The sequence below is a fragment of the Falco biarmicus genome, chromosome 4 (assembly GCF_023638135.1).
Source record: "Falco biarmicus isolate bFalBia1 chromosome 4, bFalBia1.pri, whole genome shotgun sequence".
NCBI classification, from domain to species: Eukaryota; Metazoa; Chordata; class Aves; order Falconiformes; family Falconidae; genus Falco; species Falco biarmicus.
The window spans coordinates 36,127,354-36,149,025 of NC_079291.1; the positions used below are offsets into that span (position 1 = coordinate 36,127,354).

Sequence of the window (21,672 nt, forward strand, 5' to 3'; positions counted from 1 at the left end):
GTCAAAAAGAATGTTCTGTATAATAATCTACCTTCTGATGATAATTTTGTATAATTAATGCCACCTTTTCATGCAATCTTTTGTGTTCTGAAGTTTATGCTGTACTCCCACATGGAAAATTAGATCATTGAGCATATGGAGACATTTACAGAACACAGCTCACTACTACCCATTGAATCAACGAAATACTGAAAGGAAAGGAAAATTATTTTAAAATATCAGCTCTTAACCACTATCAGTGTCTTCATTCAAAAGACAGCAAAGAGGATGATGGTAGCTAGAGATTACCACCCTTCACAGGTGCTGCTCCATCTCCACATCAGAACACCAAAAGTTTCTACTGGAGGTTTTCTCCATCTTTCATGGATGGAGATGAACCTGTTACGGCACTTGCTGGAGTGGCAGGCAAGGGGGCAGGTTCACCCCCCAAAACTACTAGTCATGCCAACATACTCACTCCCTATGCAGTTTCTTCTCACTAAATCCATCAGTGGAAGATTATTCACACCACACCAAGGGACAATTTGACCCAAATCCAGGCAGAACATTTTAAAGCCTGCATCAACAGTACTCAGCATGAGCCCTGGACAGCTTGGAAGCAGGATGGAAGACCTGATGCTGCCTCCTGATTCCCCATCACTGCACAAGGTACAACATAGCATGTCCTTCCCCTCCACCCTCCACACTTTGCTTCACAATTTTCCTTGTAGAAACCACACTGTGCTATAGATCTAGATAATGGTCACTGCAACAGTAAAAATCTGCATTGTTAATAACCTCATATTTTAGTTTTAGAATCTTAGACATTTTGAAGTCACTTGCCTTAAACCTGGGAGCAACTAAAACCTGTTAAAGCCTCAGCAAGATCAGAGTTGGAAGATTTTGTAATTCTCTACATTTACATGCTTTATGTTTCAGACATATAGGTAAACTGCCTGAAAAATACCCTCAGAGAAAATCTGATTCATTTTGTTCCACCCTGTTTCTCTTGTTTCCAAACAGAAAACTTGCATTTTCCCTCCTTTCCCCAATTCAGAGGGCAGCGCCACAGAAACCACACAATGACCAGGTTCTGCTCTATCACAGACAGGTACAATTCTGAAATCCCTGGAGTTGCTTAGAGGTTACACAGTGCAGGGAGTCTAAGGGCCACATCAGTTCTTCTGCACATCAGTTGCACAAGCATGTTCACTGGGCATCTCCAAAACAGAGGGTTCCTTCAGTTTGAAGCACCACCAAGAACTCAGAACACCCTTTTTTGTATATTAAAGATCTGCTTGTGACTCAAAGTTGATGATCAATAATAGCATGCAAAGTTTTCAAAGACCAAAATACACATCTCTCTTCTAAGAGAGAAGAAACTGGATTCTTAGTAGCAAGAAATAAATTCAAAACTGGAATAAAATTAAATTAGCATCTTGAAAATAGTTACAAAACAAGTTTGCTGGAAGGAGCAGGCCATTTCCTGTTGAAGTGATTCCTACTTAAAGAATTTTCCTCCTGGTATCTGTTTCCTCTTGTATTCCCCTCTCTCCACATCCTCCTCTGGGACTATGGGACTTGATGACATCCAGATATGACTTGGGCAGAGACAGAGGACAGGATTCCCAACACTGTGTTTGGAAGAAGATAAGGAGAGATAGGAAGCTGCTTTTACTTGTGAGAGAATGTGGTTTATCCAGACATCTCAATAGTGTGGGGACCAGGAGTTCAGGAGAGACCTGTCCAAAGGTAGCAAATGCATCATCGTTTCTTTTACAGGTCCACCAGCCCACAGGTTCTACAAGCACAACCAGGATGTACGGTTTACACAACTTTTCTCATGCAAAGGCACGTAAAGAGTAATACAACCTACAAAGGGGTTAGAGGATGTTTCGCGGTCAGCTCAAACTTCTCACAGAATGCAAAGATGCCAACATCTCCTCCTCCTCAGAAATGCAGCACTGCTACAAGCATCAGCTGCCATAAATACTTTTTTGGCAATGCAGAACCTGACATGGGCAGAATATGAATTAGTCTGTTACTTCCAGGAGGACAGCACACACGTGGCATGGACAAGAAAGCCACGGGAGGTTTTCAACAGCTAAGAAAAAAAAATGTATTTTCGTTACGTAAAATTATGTAAAATTACATTTTACACGGTTTCTTTTTGGTCTTCCAAACAACCCCAAGCACAGTGTCACCAGCAAGCCTCTCCTCCCTCTATGGTGCCAGAGGACCTGGCTAAAAGCAAAATAAAAAGCAATCTGAGTGTGATTTTTCTTTTTTTAATCACATGCCAAGTATGACACCAGCCTTGTGCACAGGAAGCATCTGGACACACTGGAAAGAATTTCCTGAGTCGCTGTGAGCGACAAGCTCAGCTAACAGCTGCTTTCCATCAGCAAAGAAGAGCAAATCGGTCCCGTGCTGCTTCCCTCAGAAGAAAAGGGGGGGAAACCCTCAGCATTCTATCTAAAACAAACAAACAAAGCCTTTCAAAAAGCTAGTAAAATGGATTCAGAGGCTTTTTGTTTTGGTTTGTAAACGTAAGACTTCCACAACATCAGTATTTAGCCTGAACTGCTAACACAGTTAGCTAACAGCTATGAGAAGAGAGAACTGGAAAGCAAATCCCTATTAAGAGTGTTGAAGGAGTATGTTATACTATTTATCTTCCGAAATAAAACTGAAAAGGTTATTGAGCAAGAACAAACTAAAGACCAAGTAAAGGAAACACAGCATGTTACTAGCTCAAGGAAAAGAATACGCAATGTAATCTTTAATAAGCTTTCTCCACAAAGCAAAGTCAATCTGTCTAAATTTCTCTTAAATGGCACTGGCTTCGAAGAAAAATCTACAGCAAGTAGATGATAAAAAAAGCCTCAGTTTTCTCAGCCTTCAGGACCTTAAGGTCTTCAGTAATGCCAAAAATATATGACTATAAAAGATGATTTTTCTTCCCCTTACACCCAGAATTTTATTAGTTTGTCACAAAATACTTTTGTTATCCCTCAGTCCTTCCAAAGTAAGTTAAATCAGAAGAAACAGCAAATAGCAGTAGTTAGAGAAGTAGCATGAGGACCCACCTGAATCCTCTTAAGAGAGGAAAAAATGGAAGAAGAAAGAGGTAAGAGGCTCAGTGGGAAAACATGAGTGACAGAGGTGGCTGAAAACAACTGGTAAGATTTAGAAAAAAAAGATGGATAGTAATGACCTGTAAAAAATGTGATCATAACAATTCCAATATATGAAGAAGGAGAGAAGTGCAAAAATTAAAAGCTTCCTCTCTTGGGCTGGGGGAGGATCCTGAAAAAGTTGAAGTATCCATTGTGGTTTGGTTTTTGGGTTGTTTTGGGGGTTTTTTTTGTTTTTTTTTTTTTAATTACTTGAGCTTTTCTTTCCTGGCCAAATTGAGCCTGGAGTGAATCTCTTCCTGCTAGAAGTAGTTCCCCAGCCGATTATTTTCTTTCCACACGAGCCCTGGCTCTGCCATACTCCACCTGAACCCCTAGCAGCTCTGGACCAGCTGGCTGCAGCCTGATGTCATCTTCCCTCTGGTGCTCCACCAGCATGTGGAGAAGGCTCTGACAGGGTGTCAGGGGTCACCACATAGCTCTCAAGCAGGTAAAAGCACTCAACCCTCTCTATCATAGCCCTGCAGCTGCAAAGCTCCCCATGGGTCAACAAGTGAAGAGAAAAGTTTCAGTCAAGAAGACTGGCTTCCTCCAGAGCTCTTCAGGGATGTGTGCCATCCTCCCCAGCTACACAGTGGTACCCATGCTGTCCAACCACAGCACCAGGCATCTCAGTGAAGCACCAGACTCCATCCAGAAAAGCACAAACCACCCCCAGGCAGCGTCTGGCATAACCAAAGGCTGAACTCTGCTCTCAAGCAGGGTGAGATGACTATCATTCTATACCACATCTCAGTCCAGAGCATTACTAGTGTCATGAGATAAAGTCCAGATTTCTGGCATAAAACTACAACCTCTGGCTGGGACTAAAGCTCTGATCCACCTACCTGCTACTATCCACCTACATGCTCCTTTACCCATGCCAGACTTCGACGTCAGCACACAGAGCAGTGCTAGATGTGCTATTCAGAGGGGTATTAGTGAGCCAGTAGAGGCCGCAGAGTATAAGAAGCTGTGAAATGGTGCATCCACCAGCTGATGATCAGAAATACAATTACTCTCTCTGAAGTACGCTATGGATGGTCCCACCATCTATAAAACCATAATAGCTTCTGGTTTCCTATTAAACTGTGCTTCTTGTGATTTCTGTGGGATGAATTCCACAGGTTATACATCATGTAAAAAGAAAAAAAATAATCCTTATTATTCACTGATCTTCCACTCCACTGAAAGATCCCAGTTCTTGAATAATAAAGCGGAGGTGAGCGTAACAGTGTCATTCATCTCCTCCAATGTACAGAATAGGAAGCAGAAGAAATGCTGAGAGAAGTCACCTTCAGAGATTTTTAAACCACTTAATGACACCATAAAAAACTCAAATACCTGCCCCTCTGATGCTCCTTCAAGGAAATTTCCCATGATTTCCGTCCTTTGTTTCCCCATTCAGCTGTACAAGTGAAGCTAGTTCATAAATGCTTGAGGTTCTGAGCAAGTGCACATACTCTGCCAGCTTCATAGGCTCGAGGAAAGTGTGCATACACAGGTCATGGTGTTTCACAGGTCCTATGCTAAGAATGTCCCTGCCCTCCTCCAGAGCCACGCTGTGTTCCTGGCTCCTGTTTTCCAGCACTGAAGACATTTCCCAGAGCAGACAACACCACAGAGAGGGTTTGTGGTCTTATGGGAAACAAAAGCTATTGCACTAGAGATGACTGGGAAACAGCTCTCCTGGGCTGTGCCAGGAAAGGCAGAAAGGTAACAAACAGGCACGCTCTTCAGGAAATACCAGTCCTGCAAGAAACGCTTAGTCTGTCCCAAATCGTCTCCCACACATCTGCTTGAGAAGCAAAACAAAATAAAAACAAATAAATATTTGACACTGATGTCCGATTTCAAAATCTGATTCTGTAAAATGGCAAAGTGGTATGAAATGTCAGTGTATGTTTCCTTATCACACTGTCCTTCACAGTTGGCCAACACTTCAAATACTTTTCAACTCTCTGCATTCCAAAAAGGCTCCAAACTCTTTACGTTACTGAAAAACAACTCGAAAATTAAGGTATTTAAAAGACTTCCTGAGTGAACAGAGAGAAAATAATAAAAAAAATGTTTTAATTTAAACTTCCTTTTCATGATTTCTTTTAAACTGGCACAGACTTTTCCTATTTTCTGCTTTCTTCTCTTTGAACAGGGTGAAGCTGTATTGCGTCCAGATGATCATGACTTTGAAATGACAGCACAAAATGAAACACACCTGGAATAAAAGTGTTAAACAGATCTTCACACCCTCTCATGGCTTCTTGCCCCTGTCTCCTCCTGAAACCCATTATCCCATGCCCCTCCCCAGCCTCTGCCCCACAAAACTTCTGACGTGTCTCAATGTCTCCACCAACAAGGTCAGCTGCAAAATAAATGAGATGGGGACTGAGATGGCACCACACCACAGAGGCAGGACTGCAACAAACTCCGCACGCCAGTCCTGCTCAGTGCTCCTGCCACCCCTAAAGGCTGATACTGTTTCACAGAGCCTCAGGGTTGTGGTATTTTCCCATCCTTCCTTTTTACATCTCATTTTGCACCCATTCCCCATGGAGACTGCAGTGACACCCGGTACAGTTTACCCTGAATGTTAACTGTGTGCATTTCTACTTAAAGATGATCTCTGCATCATCCTTCAAAAAATGTAGGAGACCAGATAAACAAAACCCACGGAGATTACTACATAAAATTTCCAGTAAGTTGATGCTAGTCTGCAGAGAGCATCTTACCTCAGGAGGACTTCAAACCAAACCAAACCCCCAATCAAACAAACAAAAAAACCCCACCAAACCCCAAAAAACCAATCCCCCAGCAGCTTCAAAAAGGCACATTTGCTTATAATATTTTTTCATCCTAAGTGATGCACACAAAAGGAAAATCTGAAAAACTTGAGCAAAAATAATTTCCTTCGCTTTCATTCAAAATTCTAAGAAAAATAGCTATTAATTCATCATATCTTATCAATGTCCTCTCTCTATTGGATTACAGTTTGTGTAAATTACAATGTTTGTGCTGTTCTCCATGGACATTATAGACGACATATAAAAAAAACAGCTGATGTGTGAGTACCTGACATCAAGTGGCAACCAGTGCACAGCCACAACTACTTCACTTACCAGAGCATATCATGCAGTCTTTGAGGTGCGTACCACTATGACACAGGGGTAAACAATGAAATCAAAGCAGACCCAAAAGCAGTATAAACATGAACCCCATGTCACATAACTAGATATAGTAAACTTCTGGGTTTGTTGGGAAATGGTGATACCTATTCCACACAATACAGCAGCATTGTTAAATTAAAATTAAATATTTTAATAATAATTATATAATTATATATAATTAATTATATAATTATATAAAAATAAATAATTAAAATTAAGATTAAAAAATAAACTTAAAGCACTGCAGTTTCGGTTCTGTGCATCTTTACCTCACTCGTTCAAGTCCATCCAATGAGAAAGCCACAAATGGCCAGCTCTAACCCTACCTAAGTAGACCCAAAGAGACAAAATCCTTATATTGCTACCCTTTGCTGACAGCTTTTTCTTACCATGTAGCATACAAAGCTGTGTATGTTGTAGGTGTTACTTATCCTGTAAACAAGTTGCCTGTCACATGCAGATTAACAAATACTGCGTCCGTGCCTCTGCCTGTCCTCCTTTCTGGGATAAATGCCAAAAAGCAGTAGTGCTATCCCCCAGGAGTCCAATTCATGGGAGGGAAAGCCCTACACTCGTGTTGCAAGGGTAACAACAAGATTCACAAAGGTGGCTGCAGTGTTAGCCACCTGTCAGAAAAGGAGAAAGATGTTGCTAAGACCTGTTTTTCACTTGTATGAAAAGGCACTTCACTGGCACGGGGACTTCTAAACCTCCTTACAGATGCTGGAGTGACTAAGGGCTTACACAAGATCTCCAGGGATTAGGTTATTAATGATGCTTATGGTTTTGCATGAACTGGGTCACTAGGGATTAGAAATGTTAGATCAGAATAGAACCAGAACTAAACACATTCCTTGTCTTTTTTTCCCCCCTTTCATTTCTTCTTATTCAGCTACACATGCTCAGGTTTGCACAGCCTAGAGACCAGCTTCTTACCTTGCTCAAATGCTGGGAACAGAAACACTTCCCTAAAAACAACACAATTTTACTGCAGTCTTGTTACTTCTCTCTTCAAGCCAGATGTCATTCAAAGTTTGTGATTTGGTTATCAACCTATGGCATCTGCAAGTGTTGACAAGTCCACAGCTCTTCAGATATTTCTCCTGTCAACTTCAGAATGACTGTTTCACAATATTTTTGCCCATTTTAGCCCCAGGAAAGAAATCAACCTTCACTCCCAGCAGTTAATAATGCAAGAGTGAGTGGATAAAAGTGAATCAAGCCTACATTTCACAAAGATAATTTTTCCACGCTCACCACACCTGTGTACTGACATGTCTCAGCATAAAAGGTGCATTTTATACCTTTCAGAAAGCTTCCAGATTATGCCATCCAGGTATACGACAGATGTCAAGAACCTAGCAACAAACTTTTGAAACTGGGAAAAGACAGTTATGTGTAAATTATAGAGACTTATAATACCAAAGTTATTTTAGCATAAATTCATTAATTGGCCCAAGCTTTCTCAAGAGTCAGTCTTAACATTTGATCCACAGAAGGATGAACTCAACTCCTTTAATGGAAACTCCCAAACAGTATGACTTTCTTGATAATGTCTCAACCCATATATTCTTCTCAGATGTTATAAAATTTCATATTTTTTTAATCTATTCAGCTATTCTTTTTAGTGTGCACTACTTTCTTATTCACAGTTCTAAAATTAAGAACACCAGATTTTTGGCAGATTTGGCTCTTCAAAACCCCCCAAACACAACCATTTTCTACAAAACTGGAAATTGAAGTTACATACAGAGACCTTCAGAAGCACGGGAACAGGAGGAAAACAAAAACAAGAATACCCCACACAACCACAGAACACAGAAGTCACTAAAGTTAAGCATTCCACTCAATCTAACAGTGTTTGGTGCACAGCTGCTGAAACAGATCAGCCTCCAAAGAAATGATCACAAGATACTACTAAGAGTCTTGATTGCTTCTTCTGGTGTTTTGTCATGATGTTATGTTGAGAAATACCATCTGGCTTTTGGCCCAGTTCAGTGCCAACTAGACAAGTTAGTTCTTTCCCACCGGTTATCTCTGGCTCCTGATTCTGCACCTGGACCTCAAAGCAGGATGCGGATCCTCCTCTCATGTTTCTACAGAAGTAAGGAAACTATTATTGTTGCAACTTCAGCATTAGCGAGAAAACTCTAGCTAGTGATGAGATTCATCTGTCCTAAAGCTTGAGGCATTAGTACATAAAAATGGCATAACCAGTTAGGCAGTAGATAGGACCACAGTTTGGATTCTGGAAAACAAGGTTCTCATTCTGACGCTCCATTTCAGTGTGACCTTCCAACAACGTCAGAACTGTACCTTTACTTTTCCCTCCCTGGCTTTTCCGGACTGCGTTCCCCTACAGACACATACTTGATATGTGAGTCCATACAGCTTTGTACAACCTTGAGACCTCATCAACAAGCCTCATATAAAGCACTCAAGTTGGTGCACACTTAGCCTAAGGCCAAGTACAAGAGAGAAGGATGGACTCTCTTGCACCAGTTGGAGCACAACCCTGCACATAGCGCAGAACCGGGACGGAACGACGACAGCTGCTTTGCAACTGTCTCTTACCTACAAAAGGAGACTAAGTGCTCCTAGTCAGCTTCATGATGTGGATGTGCCAGTTTATGCAAAGCGTGTGATACACAGAAGTGAATTTGGCACAGCAGACACACCATGAGAGCGCTGTGTGTCAAAGAGCTTAAGTGCTGAATTGCATGTACGTAGCTGAACATTTGTTCCTAGTTAGATAGTTCTAACTCCTTCCAGGAAAAGAGCATTTTTAATTTCTTTCTCAATACTATTTTGACATAACCTGTAACAACCAGTTGTACACGTACCAGATTCCAGAAAATTGTAGTATGGCCCTAAGGTATTGGTACATGCACACCTGAACTGGATGAGTTACTGCTGCATTACAAGTCACAAGTGTGAGGATTTGCTTTACCTCGAGTTCAAAAGCAGAATCCCAGGAACTAATCCGATCCCTCTACCAACAACACATTTAAAGGAAGATTATTTCTTCCACAAAGACTGTATGTCCTTCAGTAAGTCTGTTCTTTGCTGCATGTCTCTACAAAACCGCTGTCAATAGCTGAACAAGCTATTCCCAGAGGTACTGCTGCACTTACTAAGCAGCCACAAAGAATGAAGCACTCACGTTTCTAGGTCATGTACAGTCAAGAAAAGCCAAAGACGAACTCAAGTGTTCATTTCCTTATCTGATCAGAAATATCTGATGATCCGTGAAATGCAGCAAACAAACTGTCTGCCCCTTACCATTTTCAATTGCATTTCATCCTGCACTTGCAAAATGCTAGACGGGACCTGAATTGTTAGCATTTCACAAGAGGGGAGGGGAAAAAAGTCTCAGCCACACAGAATTTATATGTACACACACAGAACCCTGTTCTCCTGAGATTTCAATTCAATCCACCAAACTAAGAAGGTCAGATAAGCACCTGAAATTTCTTATACTTATCTGATCAAGGTCTCCAAAGCCCTGCCATCCATCACTAATTTTGTCATCAATATGATTCAAATAAAGCAATGACTGATTTTGGTCTATGTTTTTTAGAGCCTTATCAAAATTATTTCTTGATTGCAAACCAGGTATACCTCATAGCTGGTAAACATTTAAGAGTGCTGATGTACTGGCTCATTGGTAACTGAAAACATGGTACCATGGCTTTTCTCACAAACTTCTAGAGCGCAACTATAATTAATTAACTGCTATTGTGCTCCTTTGTAAGTGAGAAAAAGATCAAGCAATTAGTCCAGCTGCCTATGCTTAAATCTACTAAACCAAGCACAAGCATTGCAGCTGGTCCACTCCTGCCATACAGAAATGGGTTTGTGCGAATGAATTCTCTTCTGACAAATATATTCCTTTTAGCTTCTATCCATAGATACACCTGAAAAAGTTTGTTTCACCTACTCTCTTAGAGGCCATAAAACCCTGTTTCACCTGAATTAGTGAGTCCCTTTCTAGTGACACAATTCACAGCTCCTCCTAGGTCCTTCTTTTGCTCATTCCATATAATAACAAGGCTTAGTACTACAGAAAGGGAAAAAGGAAAAAAAAAGAAAGAACCTCACACACTCTTTCCAAGTGACTCTCCACTACCAAACTCTCACAAGCTCTCGTCTTACAAGAGAAATGTGTACTCGTGAAAAAAACAATAAAGCCATAACCTTAGAGGACAGTCTAGATCTATATTCCCACATTCAACACACAGACACTTGCAATAAACAGACTTTCTTAAGGAAAGATATTGCATCATTTTCCAACTGCAGTGCAATCAATCATTTGAAACATTTGTTTTGTTTTATCAGATGCTCATCTGTCTCAAGTGACAAAAACATACTGCTTGCTTGCTTGCTTTCTGCAGTCCCATATCCAGCATATATCCCAGCAGCAGGGGAAGGAGACAGCATAAAACTATACCTTCCCATCCACGTACAAGTCTTACCACATAGTTTCGTGATTTTCCCAAAATATTTAAGAACATTTTTCTGCCAGAGCACTGCTAAGTGTTTGACAAGAATAAATGAAGGCTACTATTTGGACATACCTGTCATACTTACACATTCTGCCAATTATTCCTACAGGACTGCCAGTGAAAACACTACTGAAATACACAGTGGTCATCATCATTGCCCATGTCTCACAGTGATGCTATGTGAAAATACAGGACAGCAGACACTGCTGTCTTACAAACCTTTATCTTCCCTCCTCTTTGCTTTCTCTGAGCCTTTACAGGAGGATTTATGTACTTTTGCATCAGCTGATAAAAAGAACTTTTAATCATCTGTGCCAGCATATGCCCACATATAGCAGTACATTTCGGTCTGTGTCTTTGGCAACACATCCTAAAAATTAGCAACAGCCAAGGCTTTGATTCATAAACCATAAGATCACACACAACCACACAGGTCTTTTCAGCTTTTACTCTAATATCTAATCTGTACATTAAAAACACACCAAAGAGCATGCCTTGCCCACTTAGTAATTCAGACAATGGCCAACTACCAAGACTGTTCAAATTATTTTTGCTGCCTACCCTAATATTTTCTGCCCTTAATTTTGGGACTGTCAGTACCTCAATAGCCCAGAAACTTTATAATTTAAGGAGAAACACACAGTAAACATAAATGAAGAGTAAAAAGTATATGGAGATGTTGTTTTTTTCCCTCAGACTAAGTACTTCAGGCTGAACTGAGTGATTCTGTGAAACACATTTTGCGTACAGCATAAATACACTTTCTATGCATAAATTATGTTCAGTTTTTCAGCATGTATTTTATTAGTAGGGAGAATTCCCTAATATAACAGAACACCACAGACTTTTTCCCAGGGAAAACCAGCGCATGCACTATTATTGAGTCATGTAAATAATACTAGAGCAGAGAAATGGTTCAAAGAGAAGATTCTTTCTCTGGCAGAGGACTGACCAGACAGTGTAGTCTGTTAAATCCACTGATCATCTTAAGGATTCTCCAGTTACAGATGCATGTGGGCCTTGCCCACGTCTTTACAGAACCCCTCCAACTACCACCCTGAGCTACTGTACTATAGCCAATACTCACTACGTAGGTAAACAACTGTGAAAAATTATACAGGAAAAACCTTCACAAAATTGTAGCCCACGACTACATATGGTGGGTATTGATGGAGCTTTTGCAGTACAAATAGTGCCCCAAATCACTTCTCCACACAGAGAAAGTTTCCAGCGATAAGGGACACATGTGAGGCATGTTCTTTTAAAAACTTGACTCCCATTAAGCAGCTCATTGTTCATAAAGGGAATAGTGTTTACACAGGAAAAAGCCCAGTTTCAACAAATCTGAAATCCAACAGATGTTTCCTTCTGTCTAAGCAAAACAAGTTTGTGACCCATTTCTGCCAAATCAGAAAGCTTCAAAATTAATTCTACAGGGAAAAAAAGCCTGTACTTAACAGAACGATCTCAGGAAAAAAAAATCAGGAAAAATTATATTTCAAAATTGCAGCTGCTACTAAAGTGAATTAACTTGGAAAATGCAGTTGTCTTTAAAGAGAATGCTTTATGATCTGGGTTTGAAGGGCTACAACATGATAAATATAATTTGGGTTTGTGCTGGAAAGAGAAAGTAGGACAGGTTGTTACTCACACGGTTCTGTGCCACAATTGCTCTCCTCAAATCAGTTTAACCTCTCTTTTCCAGACCTGCCCAGCATCCCTCCAAAATGCCCGCCCAGCTGCTCGTGGCTTCCTCAGATCTCTCAAGACCTCTCTTCCTCTGCACACAGGAGTTAAATAATAGAAGTGGCTGAGCAGGGTATAAAAGGTATATCTCTTAATTTTATTTTTAATTCTACTACCAGTAGACACTAATCATAAAGCAAGCAAAAGCACTATGTAGAAGTGTAAAAGATACACAACTTCAGGCTTTGCCAAAGTCCTGCTGTTGAGACTGCACTGCTACACACCTGATGGTTTCACTTACCATCACAAGAAAGTTTCAGGACTTTCAGGGTATACCTGATGGTATTATATGATTACAGAGCAAAGCTGGATCTGCTAACATTCTGCTGCACAAATGAATGCTGCGAAGGCAGCATCTTCCAGGGAGCTGGTGCGTTTCCTGTAACCAGCAATACCTTGCTCCAGAAGATGAACAAAGATGGACCATGTCCTGCTGAGAATTTTATCCAGTTTCTTACAGCTTTTATAAAATGCAGTTGCAGAGGCCCAACAAATTAGATTAACAGCTATATACAAGTGTCAAAGCCAAAGCTAAAATATTCTTAATCATGAGTATGACAAGCGTAGTCAGTGCATGCAATCTCCTGCACCCACCTTTGCCTCCACAAGTCCCTTTTTCACTAGATTTCACTCCAGTTAGTTCTTGTCCTGGCTATAACTGTGAGCATTATACAAAGTTCCCACCTCCACAACGTTTTATGTGCAGCATGCTCAGCCCTGAGGTTCCTTACCCCAGCCGTGGCCTCTGCATGTCCTGAGATGAGTATAACAAGACGGGGCTACAATCTGGCAGCAATGCAACACACCGTTATTACAACCAACACGAATATTAGCAGTGTGAAGGAGACCCCACGGAGACACATTTCAAATCTGCCTATCAAACAATAATAACTGAAAGCAGAGGTGGTTTTCTCTCTCCCCCAGTAATCCTATTTGTCCTTTAAATAGATCTTAAGTATAATCTCAAACTGACAGCATTTTTGTACAGAAATACCAGCTCAGACCTAATTGGATTTGTCAGACAATCACAGCTAAATAGTTCTGCGAGCTCCAACAGCTGAACAGCTACAGAAAAAAACTTCCATGATGGAATGTATAAGAATATGAAAGTTCATTTCAAGAGGAAAAATTTCCTCTGAAAGTGGTAAAAAACCATAAGTTGTTCCACAGTTCAAACCCCGTCTCTTAGCAATATAAGGATGTGGTGTGGCGTAGCTAGGGGTTGTGTGAGCTGCTCCATGTAGAGGATTACTTGCAGTTAACCACCCAAACATTGTTACTTCAGGCTTCTCTAATTGCTACAATTGCTAAAGGTTTGCCAATGCAAATTTGCTTTGTTTGAGGTTTTTTAACCATGAGTAATAAAATGGGGGCAAAAGAAACCAGAGAATTCTGAAAGGAACACATAACAGTAGCATTTGAAAAGAAAACAAGTATACATTACATCACATACAAACAAAAACAATAGGGGAATATGTATTTTAGCTGAAGAGCAGAAATACCTCCTACTCCTCTGGAATTCTTGACTTTTTTCCTCACCAATATATATATATGTACACATGAAACTTGCTCTGTATGTATCATATACATATATCTGCTGTGTGTATCATCAGCTTCTTGTTCTTACACGCTTCTTTGGGCTGGAATAGTGCATTTCAAAGACAGTCTAGGATATAATGGCCTAAAATCCAAACAAACCTCATCCTCCAAACGGCAAGGCAGAATACATTATGATGATGCAGAGGTTACAGGTTAAGGAAGTATCATAGGCCAAATCTTACAACACTTCCAATACCTTCAAATTGTGGTTTCTTTAATGAAGATTTAGATTACTCCATATTTCACATTTATAATTAGGAGAATATCAACTTGAACACTCCGTGACACTGTTTCTCTATTTGCACAATTGGTAACCAGCACACCTGTACTGATGAATGTAACTAAACTTCACAATTAATTCCAAACCATGCCCCACCTGGGACAAAAGTGATTTGAGATAATGTAAAGAGTTTATCACCATCAACATCAAGACTGAGGAGTTATACACTCTCCTACCTGTTGGCTTATCCACACCAAGGAATCCAGCCTGTCCCAGGGTTTTAAATACTTTATGTGCTGGGAACTGACCTTCTTCTTCCCACTTGTCCACAAAGGGATTAATTTCCTTATCGATGATCTAGATTTGAAAAATAAATTTTAAAAGTTATTAACACAGACATTCATACAGAAGCATATTTTACTACTTCTGCCTAAAAACTTTAATTTAAAAAGAAAAAAAAATACAGGGAAAATTTTGAAAGCACATTAATTTTCTTACTTCCTGTTGAATGTCCTTATTCTCCACCCACCCACAACTATTACAACAGATGCAACAAGGCAAATACAAGTAATTCTTTTAGCAATTACAACTACTACAACAGGAAGTCATCAGAGCCGGTTTAAGCCTCTCCAGGACCTATGAAAACAGCAGTTTCCCCTCACCACTTGTTACCTTTTGCAAACAGTTTCTAGGAAGTGATAGGAAGGGAAACCTGGATTATTCTCAGAGGGATCTTGACACAGAAGGTTGATGATCTGTTCACAATGACCACATAGTACGCAAGACAGGCAAGCAGGAGAGACCGCATTTCCCCTGCCTTTCCCTGAAGGGCTCGCAGGGATGTCAGTGCTGTTCAGGGCACTTGTGTCCAGTCTGCATTTAGACCTCCCTAGGATATGGCAAATCTCGTCTTCTTACAGGTTTTATAGTATTTCCAAGCCTAGTCCCTGGGCGACTGTCAACTGGGCTATTGCTGCACATTTTCCAAAAGTCAGTGTCCTCAGCTGCCTGGCTACTGCCCTTGCTCTGTCCAGGCTGCTGTCTGCCCTTCCAGCTGTTGCAAGCAAAACACATCTGGAATACAGCCACAACATTCAGTAACACTTTTAGGTTTCAGAGCACAAGGGTTGGACGTCTCGCCCCACAGAGTCCCAGATTTCCATGGCTATGGGAAAGCAGCAAAATGGGTGACCTGCAGCTTTGCAGCTGACCTCTAATCCCAGCAGTAACTCCTGACCAGAGTTGGCTCCATGCCAAACAGCCCTATGCCATGGGGTGCACGGGGCGTTCGTGCTTCTGCCACCTCACACTTGCTCCTGCCAACCTGTCACAAGGCAGATGTGGTGTCAGTAGCTCTCAAAAGGAGTCAGTTGCACAGCACCCACCTCTGCCCACCTCCCCGAGCAAAGCAGGGGCTGGCACAGGCTGCTTCTGCCATTCTGCCGACTGCACCCCGCACCCGGGTCAGCAGGCACAAGGGGGTCCACGTGTGAAACAAAAAGTCACTGTCCTTCCCCCAAGCCAAACCTTACCAAAACAAACAGCAATTCCCAACAGAAAGGTAACGCCCTTTAATCAGTGACCGCAATTTTACTGCTACACTGTTTCACAAAGAGAGAATTTATTATTTTAGAACTTGTGCCTCTTCGTCTTTTCTCCACAGTAAATAAACAAGTCCTGTAGCGCTAACTGTTCCTTGACCTGGAAATAAACCCCTCTCCCTCCCAAACTGCTGTGCTCGTGAGACCCTGCAGAGCCTTCTTCTGAACTATCTATTTATTGCGCATTCTTCGGAGAATTTCAGCCCATATATGGCTGCTTTCTGCTTCCCAGTCAGCCACAGAAATAAGGATACTTCACTATTGGTAACAGAAAAATCACTTTTTCACTTTTCTCACCAAATTCTAAGAAATGTACGTACTGAATGTTCAACTCATTCATTAATTATCATCTCTCTTCATCTCTTATGCTGAATAACCTAGGCCTCCTGATCAATAGCAACAAAATACTCACCAGGACACTATCTAGGAGAGCCCACATGTAACTTCACTACTGCCACAGCCTAGATGCTCAGATTCTAGGACGCTGGCCCTCAATGTTGAGTTACAAATGGTGAAACGCCTTTTGATTTTTTGTAATAATACCTGGCAATGTTAATGGATAACATCCAGCAAAGTGCCAGAAGCAGGTTATGAAGCACATACAGAAAGTTATCTCAGTGTTTTAATGGATTCTGGCAAAAGTATGAAGTGAATGTACTAACAGAGTTTTGTGCTTGTTATGGTTGGTACTAGGCCAAGTGTTTCACAGCCCACATACAAAGCTACCTTTGAAGTCAAACTAAGTCAGAAGAATGACTAAGGCATAACAGAAGTTATTTTACATCATTTCTGCAGATTATCACCTGCTTGCTCCTGTGCCTTTGAGTAAAACTCAAATTGTTTGACAGAGCTGAGGTTTAATTATTCCCAGGTGAAGTTTGCTGTGTTGAGTAAAACAAGATCTCCCTTGCATGACGCAACAAAAAAAAGCCAAAGACAACCTCACTGCTCAGACCACTAATGGTGCATGTCTCTAAGTTCAAGAAGAATTACTATCACAGCCCAGATACTGATATCCACAGATTTTTTCTTAGCCATTGGACCATCCACTTTAAACCGTATTTTTGCAAAGAAATTAAATAAGTCCTATCAAAAGCTTTTACACTTTAGACACAAATAGTTCGTATAAATCACACATGCTACTCACACTCATAAGGGCAGCTGGGGGAACAGCTCCCCTTGTACTGCCACATACAAATATAAACCACATTACCAGAGAACTGCAGTACCGGTCACCTGGCTGATGCTTTGGTACTGATTATTGGATATTACCATCCCTTCATATAAAAGTAAACTGAAACAGAGAGATGTATTTTGAAAGGTCAAGCCAGCAATGACTGAAGGAACACAAGCAGTTACACAACATTTGCTTAAAACATTGCTAATAACAGGTTTATTTCAATGCAGGTGAAATAATGCTGTGTACCTAACCATTTGATTTGCCCTTTTCCTTGGCTTTGGCGACTTGCTCATATCTGTGCCTCCAGAGAAATATTTCACACTTGAATTACTTTAAATCTTGATGAATTAACTTGGAGTATATTCATATGTTTTTTGAATGCACACAGCCTTTAGAAGCAAACACTAAGAGCTGCAGGCACCTTAACCTAAATCATAAGGTATACGGGCAGTGTTTGGCAAATATACAGAAGCCAGCTTTCCACAGCACGTGAGCAGCTGGTCTGCTTATTTTTATATGCTTTATCATGGAAAATGTGGAAATCATGGGTGATAGCATTTGGACTTGCATCACTAGAACACTGACTGTAACAAGACCTAAAACTCCCCTCAGTAGAAATATTTTAACACTGCATGCTCCGGGTGTTATCTGACAGAGATTCCCAGCCACAAAGGAAATCTTTCCACCTGATCTAGCTGGCCAAATCACAATGGCATTTGGGATGCAAAGTTGATTTAGGAGCCATATATCTTTCCCACCTGCTGATAAAGCACCAGTAAACCACAACAGAAACTCTTACTTTCCTGACAGCGAGGGCACAGTAAGTCTCATGTATGGGATCAGTGTTTTTCTCAGGCTGCTTCATCTGAACGATGAAGATGCAAACCTAAAGGGCTTGGCTCTGGAGGCAGCCTTGGTTTAGCACATATCCCAACAAGAGCTCGGGCTGCTCTCCAGGAAGCTTCTGAAAACATGGCTTCAGGGCTGATAGCGGCTGTGAATTGTTTCAAAAAACACAGTGGCTATTTGCCCATCCGGAAATTGACCAAGCCAACAAATTCACTTTGTGTTGAATGACAGTAAGAAAAATAAAAGTGTTTTCATTTAAAACTGTCTTGACAAATTTTTGTGAAAACAACACCTGTATCTTCCTGCCCAGCAATGGGGACATGCAGTGGCAGGGTTGGGGAGGGGGCAGAGGCAGAAATTCAGATATTTTTTTTTGTTATGGATTATTCTAACTTCTCTCTATAACAGAGTGAAGAAAATTTCTCCCCCAAACATTGCCAGACAGTTGCACATTCTGATTATTTTCCACTGTAAATGAGAAAAGAAACAAAAAAGCACATGTAGGGATTTTCCTTCACATGATGCTCAGCATTTTCTGCTGATATTGTACCAGCACCTACCCAGAAACATTAGCAATTGCCATTTAATTATCACTATATTCTAAAATAAATATATTATTTCTACAACAGTAGAAACTGTGATTGAAGTGTTCTGGGTACTGAGAGTGTGTACAGATGTACCTTAGAGCAATTAAAGATTTTTTTCCATTATTCACTAGTAAATTTACCTTCTATGAAGTGATTCATATCGCAAATTGAAGGCCAGCCCACTTCTACACACAATACCCGTTACATCGATCCCTTATAATACTGTACAATGGCAGTATATTTTAACACACAATTAGCAAGATGAGAAATCTTGAAATAAAAACCAATAAACTGAATTCTTATAGAAATTACAGAAACTTTTACTAAAGCCTCCTGTGAGTTATACCTAAGATGAGATTAGACTTAGTAGAAAAGCAAAAAAAAGATGTCTAAGAAAAAGGTATATTGTGTTAATAAGATTAAATCAATTTAGTGGTACCATGTAACTGTACCATATGTTATGATGAGCATTTTTTGTGCTTTAGATGAAGTTACAGTAATTGAACTTAGCACTATTAATATAATAAGCAAAGATGACATAATTAATGGGATATTTAATGTAACAAAAAAAACCAAATAAGCAACAAACCGCTAATGACAGTTCTTCAGTGGTCATATCTAGACATTAACGTAACACCAACTTGACAGGAAGGAGGTAACACACCAGAGAGCTCTTTGCCTTTGATACCAGCAACAACTAAACAAAATAATTAACAGTCCGCAAAACATTTCTCCTTGTAGCTTTATTCACAACCACCAGCAGCAATGCCTGCACTGCAAGACAACCGGCACTGTAGGGGTGCTGGTGCCGAGGACAAGGTAGCGCTTCAGCAAGATGTGAGGCAGAGCTGAGGTGGGGTGCTGGTTCTGGCTGGGACAGGGTTAAACCACAACAGGCGGTCAGACCCATGGGCCACCCGTGGGTGCTACCAAACCTGGCTGCCAAAACCCACCCCAAGGGGTGCAAGGCAACAAGGATCCCACCAGTGAGCTCCTTGCTAGCCACCTCACCACGGCTGGTGCAGGTCCTCTCAGCTGTTCCTCAGGGGAGCCTTATACATCCAAATAGCAGCTGTTCATTCCCCACACATTGGTCTCCATTTCCTCAGAGGCACGCATCCCCAGCACACCAGAATGAGTTTTCTAGCTTATATTCCCTGTTTCTTCTTGCTCCTGGGCTTGGAGGCCATGGCTCTCCTTGACTCCCTCACAACTCCTCCAAAGCCCTAACCAAAGTTTGGTGGCCAATCCTTTCCCAGGAATACTCTTCCCAGGAATACTTTCTCCTAGGTAGAGAAAGGATGCAGGGAAGGAGACTGGGATGTGGAAATGCATTCAGGACACAACCGAGGCAAATCCAGACGCACAAAAGGAGGCCGACTCCTCATAGCTGCTACCTACCAGAAAGGCTGTGGAGAGACTGACGCTTCTGCCATGGCACCTCACTGATAAGAGCATCTACCAGCATATGGTGGGCAAAGCAGGGTCCTGTTGTCCATCTTGCACTCATGAGGTCCTTACAATGTCACCAGGATGGTAGCTGCTCCTGTGCTTCCAGTTCCCATGACACATGCTAGGGGACCCTGGCAGAAGCAAGGAGCTGCCCAAGTTTCCAGATCACCTGGCCTGGTGGTGGCGGGCACTACCCCAAGGGAAGAGGCAATCATTCCGTCTCCAATGACATCATGTGCAGAAGCAAAGGCAATATGTGACTTAGAAGATCTCAATGGGTTAAAAATAACGCCATCACACAAAGATGATTTCACCACACAGCAGCAGAAAACATTCCCTGCAGTGCTAACCTTGCCTGCTTGCACAAAGTTATTCAGTGCGCTTTCTTCTGGCAACCAAAATCCAAAATTACCAGCTTGCCTGAGGTCTGAAGTCATCTAGGGAGCAAAGCTGCAGCCTGCCGCTTCCTCTTTCAGGATGCATCATCACCACAGGGTGAAGGTGGAGATATTCTCTAGGGAGTTTTTTGAGTTGGTTTTGGGGGTTTTTTTTAATACTAACTGAAGCAAGGGGGATAGCCCTCACTCCTCCTCTTACAAAAACATACATGCTTTTATTGGTTAGGACTCACCTAGGACATCTATGTAAAAAATATGACTCACCGCTATGCAAGGGGTCCTGTCAGGGTAGAAGATGTCCTAGATGCTGCCAAAACACTTCTCCCCTCTGCATGAAGAAGGCAAGTCCTTCCCTCTTACCCACAAGGTAGAAGTTTCGGCATTTGGATACAATCTGTGCCTTTTATTTTGTATTCACACCTGACTACTCAGCCAATGTATGATGCGACACCTGGGCAAACGACCATCTACACGAGTTGTCACTGGAGAATTTGCCCTATTTGAGTACAGGATTTGAGACTGGACATTAATGCTGACATGAAACTTCTGTATCCTGGGCTGTCATCAGACTGTTGCCGGGAATAAGCCAAGAGAACATTTTCCACAATGATACAGGGTTGATCTGAAAAAGTTCAATTTAAGTGCAGTTAAAAAACAAAATAATAGTCCCACCTACCCTATTTAAACACATTGCCAGTCCCCTTACTTTGGTGGGATTACACAGAGAAAAGATTAGGACCACACTGAAGTACCTGGCTGAGCATGCTCACCACCCTCTTTTTCCATGGACAGCATTGCTGATCTTTGATTTTACTTGTAAATGTACTAAGCACTTGACAGAATAGAGAAAGACACATCAACCATGTCAGGTATGTTACATATAACCCCACCTGAATCTACTCTGTGCATGTGTGTGCATTTAGATGTAAATACACACAGTATCCAGGTTGTTTAGCTTTCCCTTTTACCCTTTCCCAGCTGGTCATACATAAGCTTGAGACATTAAGAATTAAGGAAAAAAAGTCATTCCAGCTTAGCACTATAAAGCCAGTTCAAAGGGGTAGATAACATGTCATCGTTAGCGCCCTGGGTATTTTGTTATACTTCCACTTATTGCTGCAAAGTGAGGGTGAACAGGCCTGGCTCACATCTGGGTTTCTCCACTGCCATTGCACATAGCTGTGGCTAGAGCTGAGCTTCCAGTGGGTTTAAACCA

At 41.3% G+C, this 21,672-nt stretch overlaps 1 protein-coding gene across 1 annotated transcript in view; it reads right to left on the reverse strand.

The window, feature by feature from the left end:
• The window catches only part of LOC130147254 (probable acyl-CoA dehydrogenase 6), a 90,108-nt gene that overhangs the window by 59,676 nt on the left and 8,760 nt on the right, over window positions 1-21,672 (reverse strand). The window contains exon 2 of the mRNA XM_056334129.1: window positions 14,626-14,746. Coding sequence (XP_056190104.1) covers window positions 14,626-14,746 — 121 coding nt within the window. The remainder of the gene's footprint in view (window positions 1-14,625; window positions 14,747-21,672) is intronic.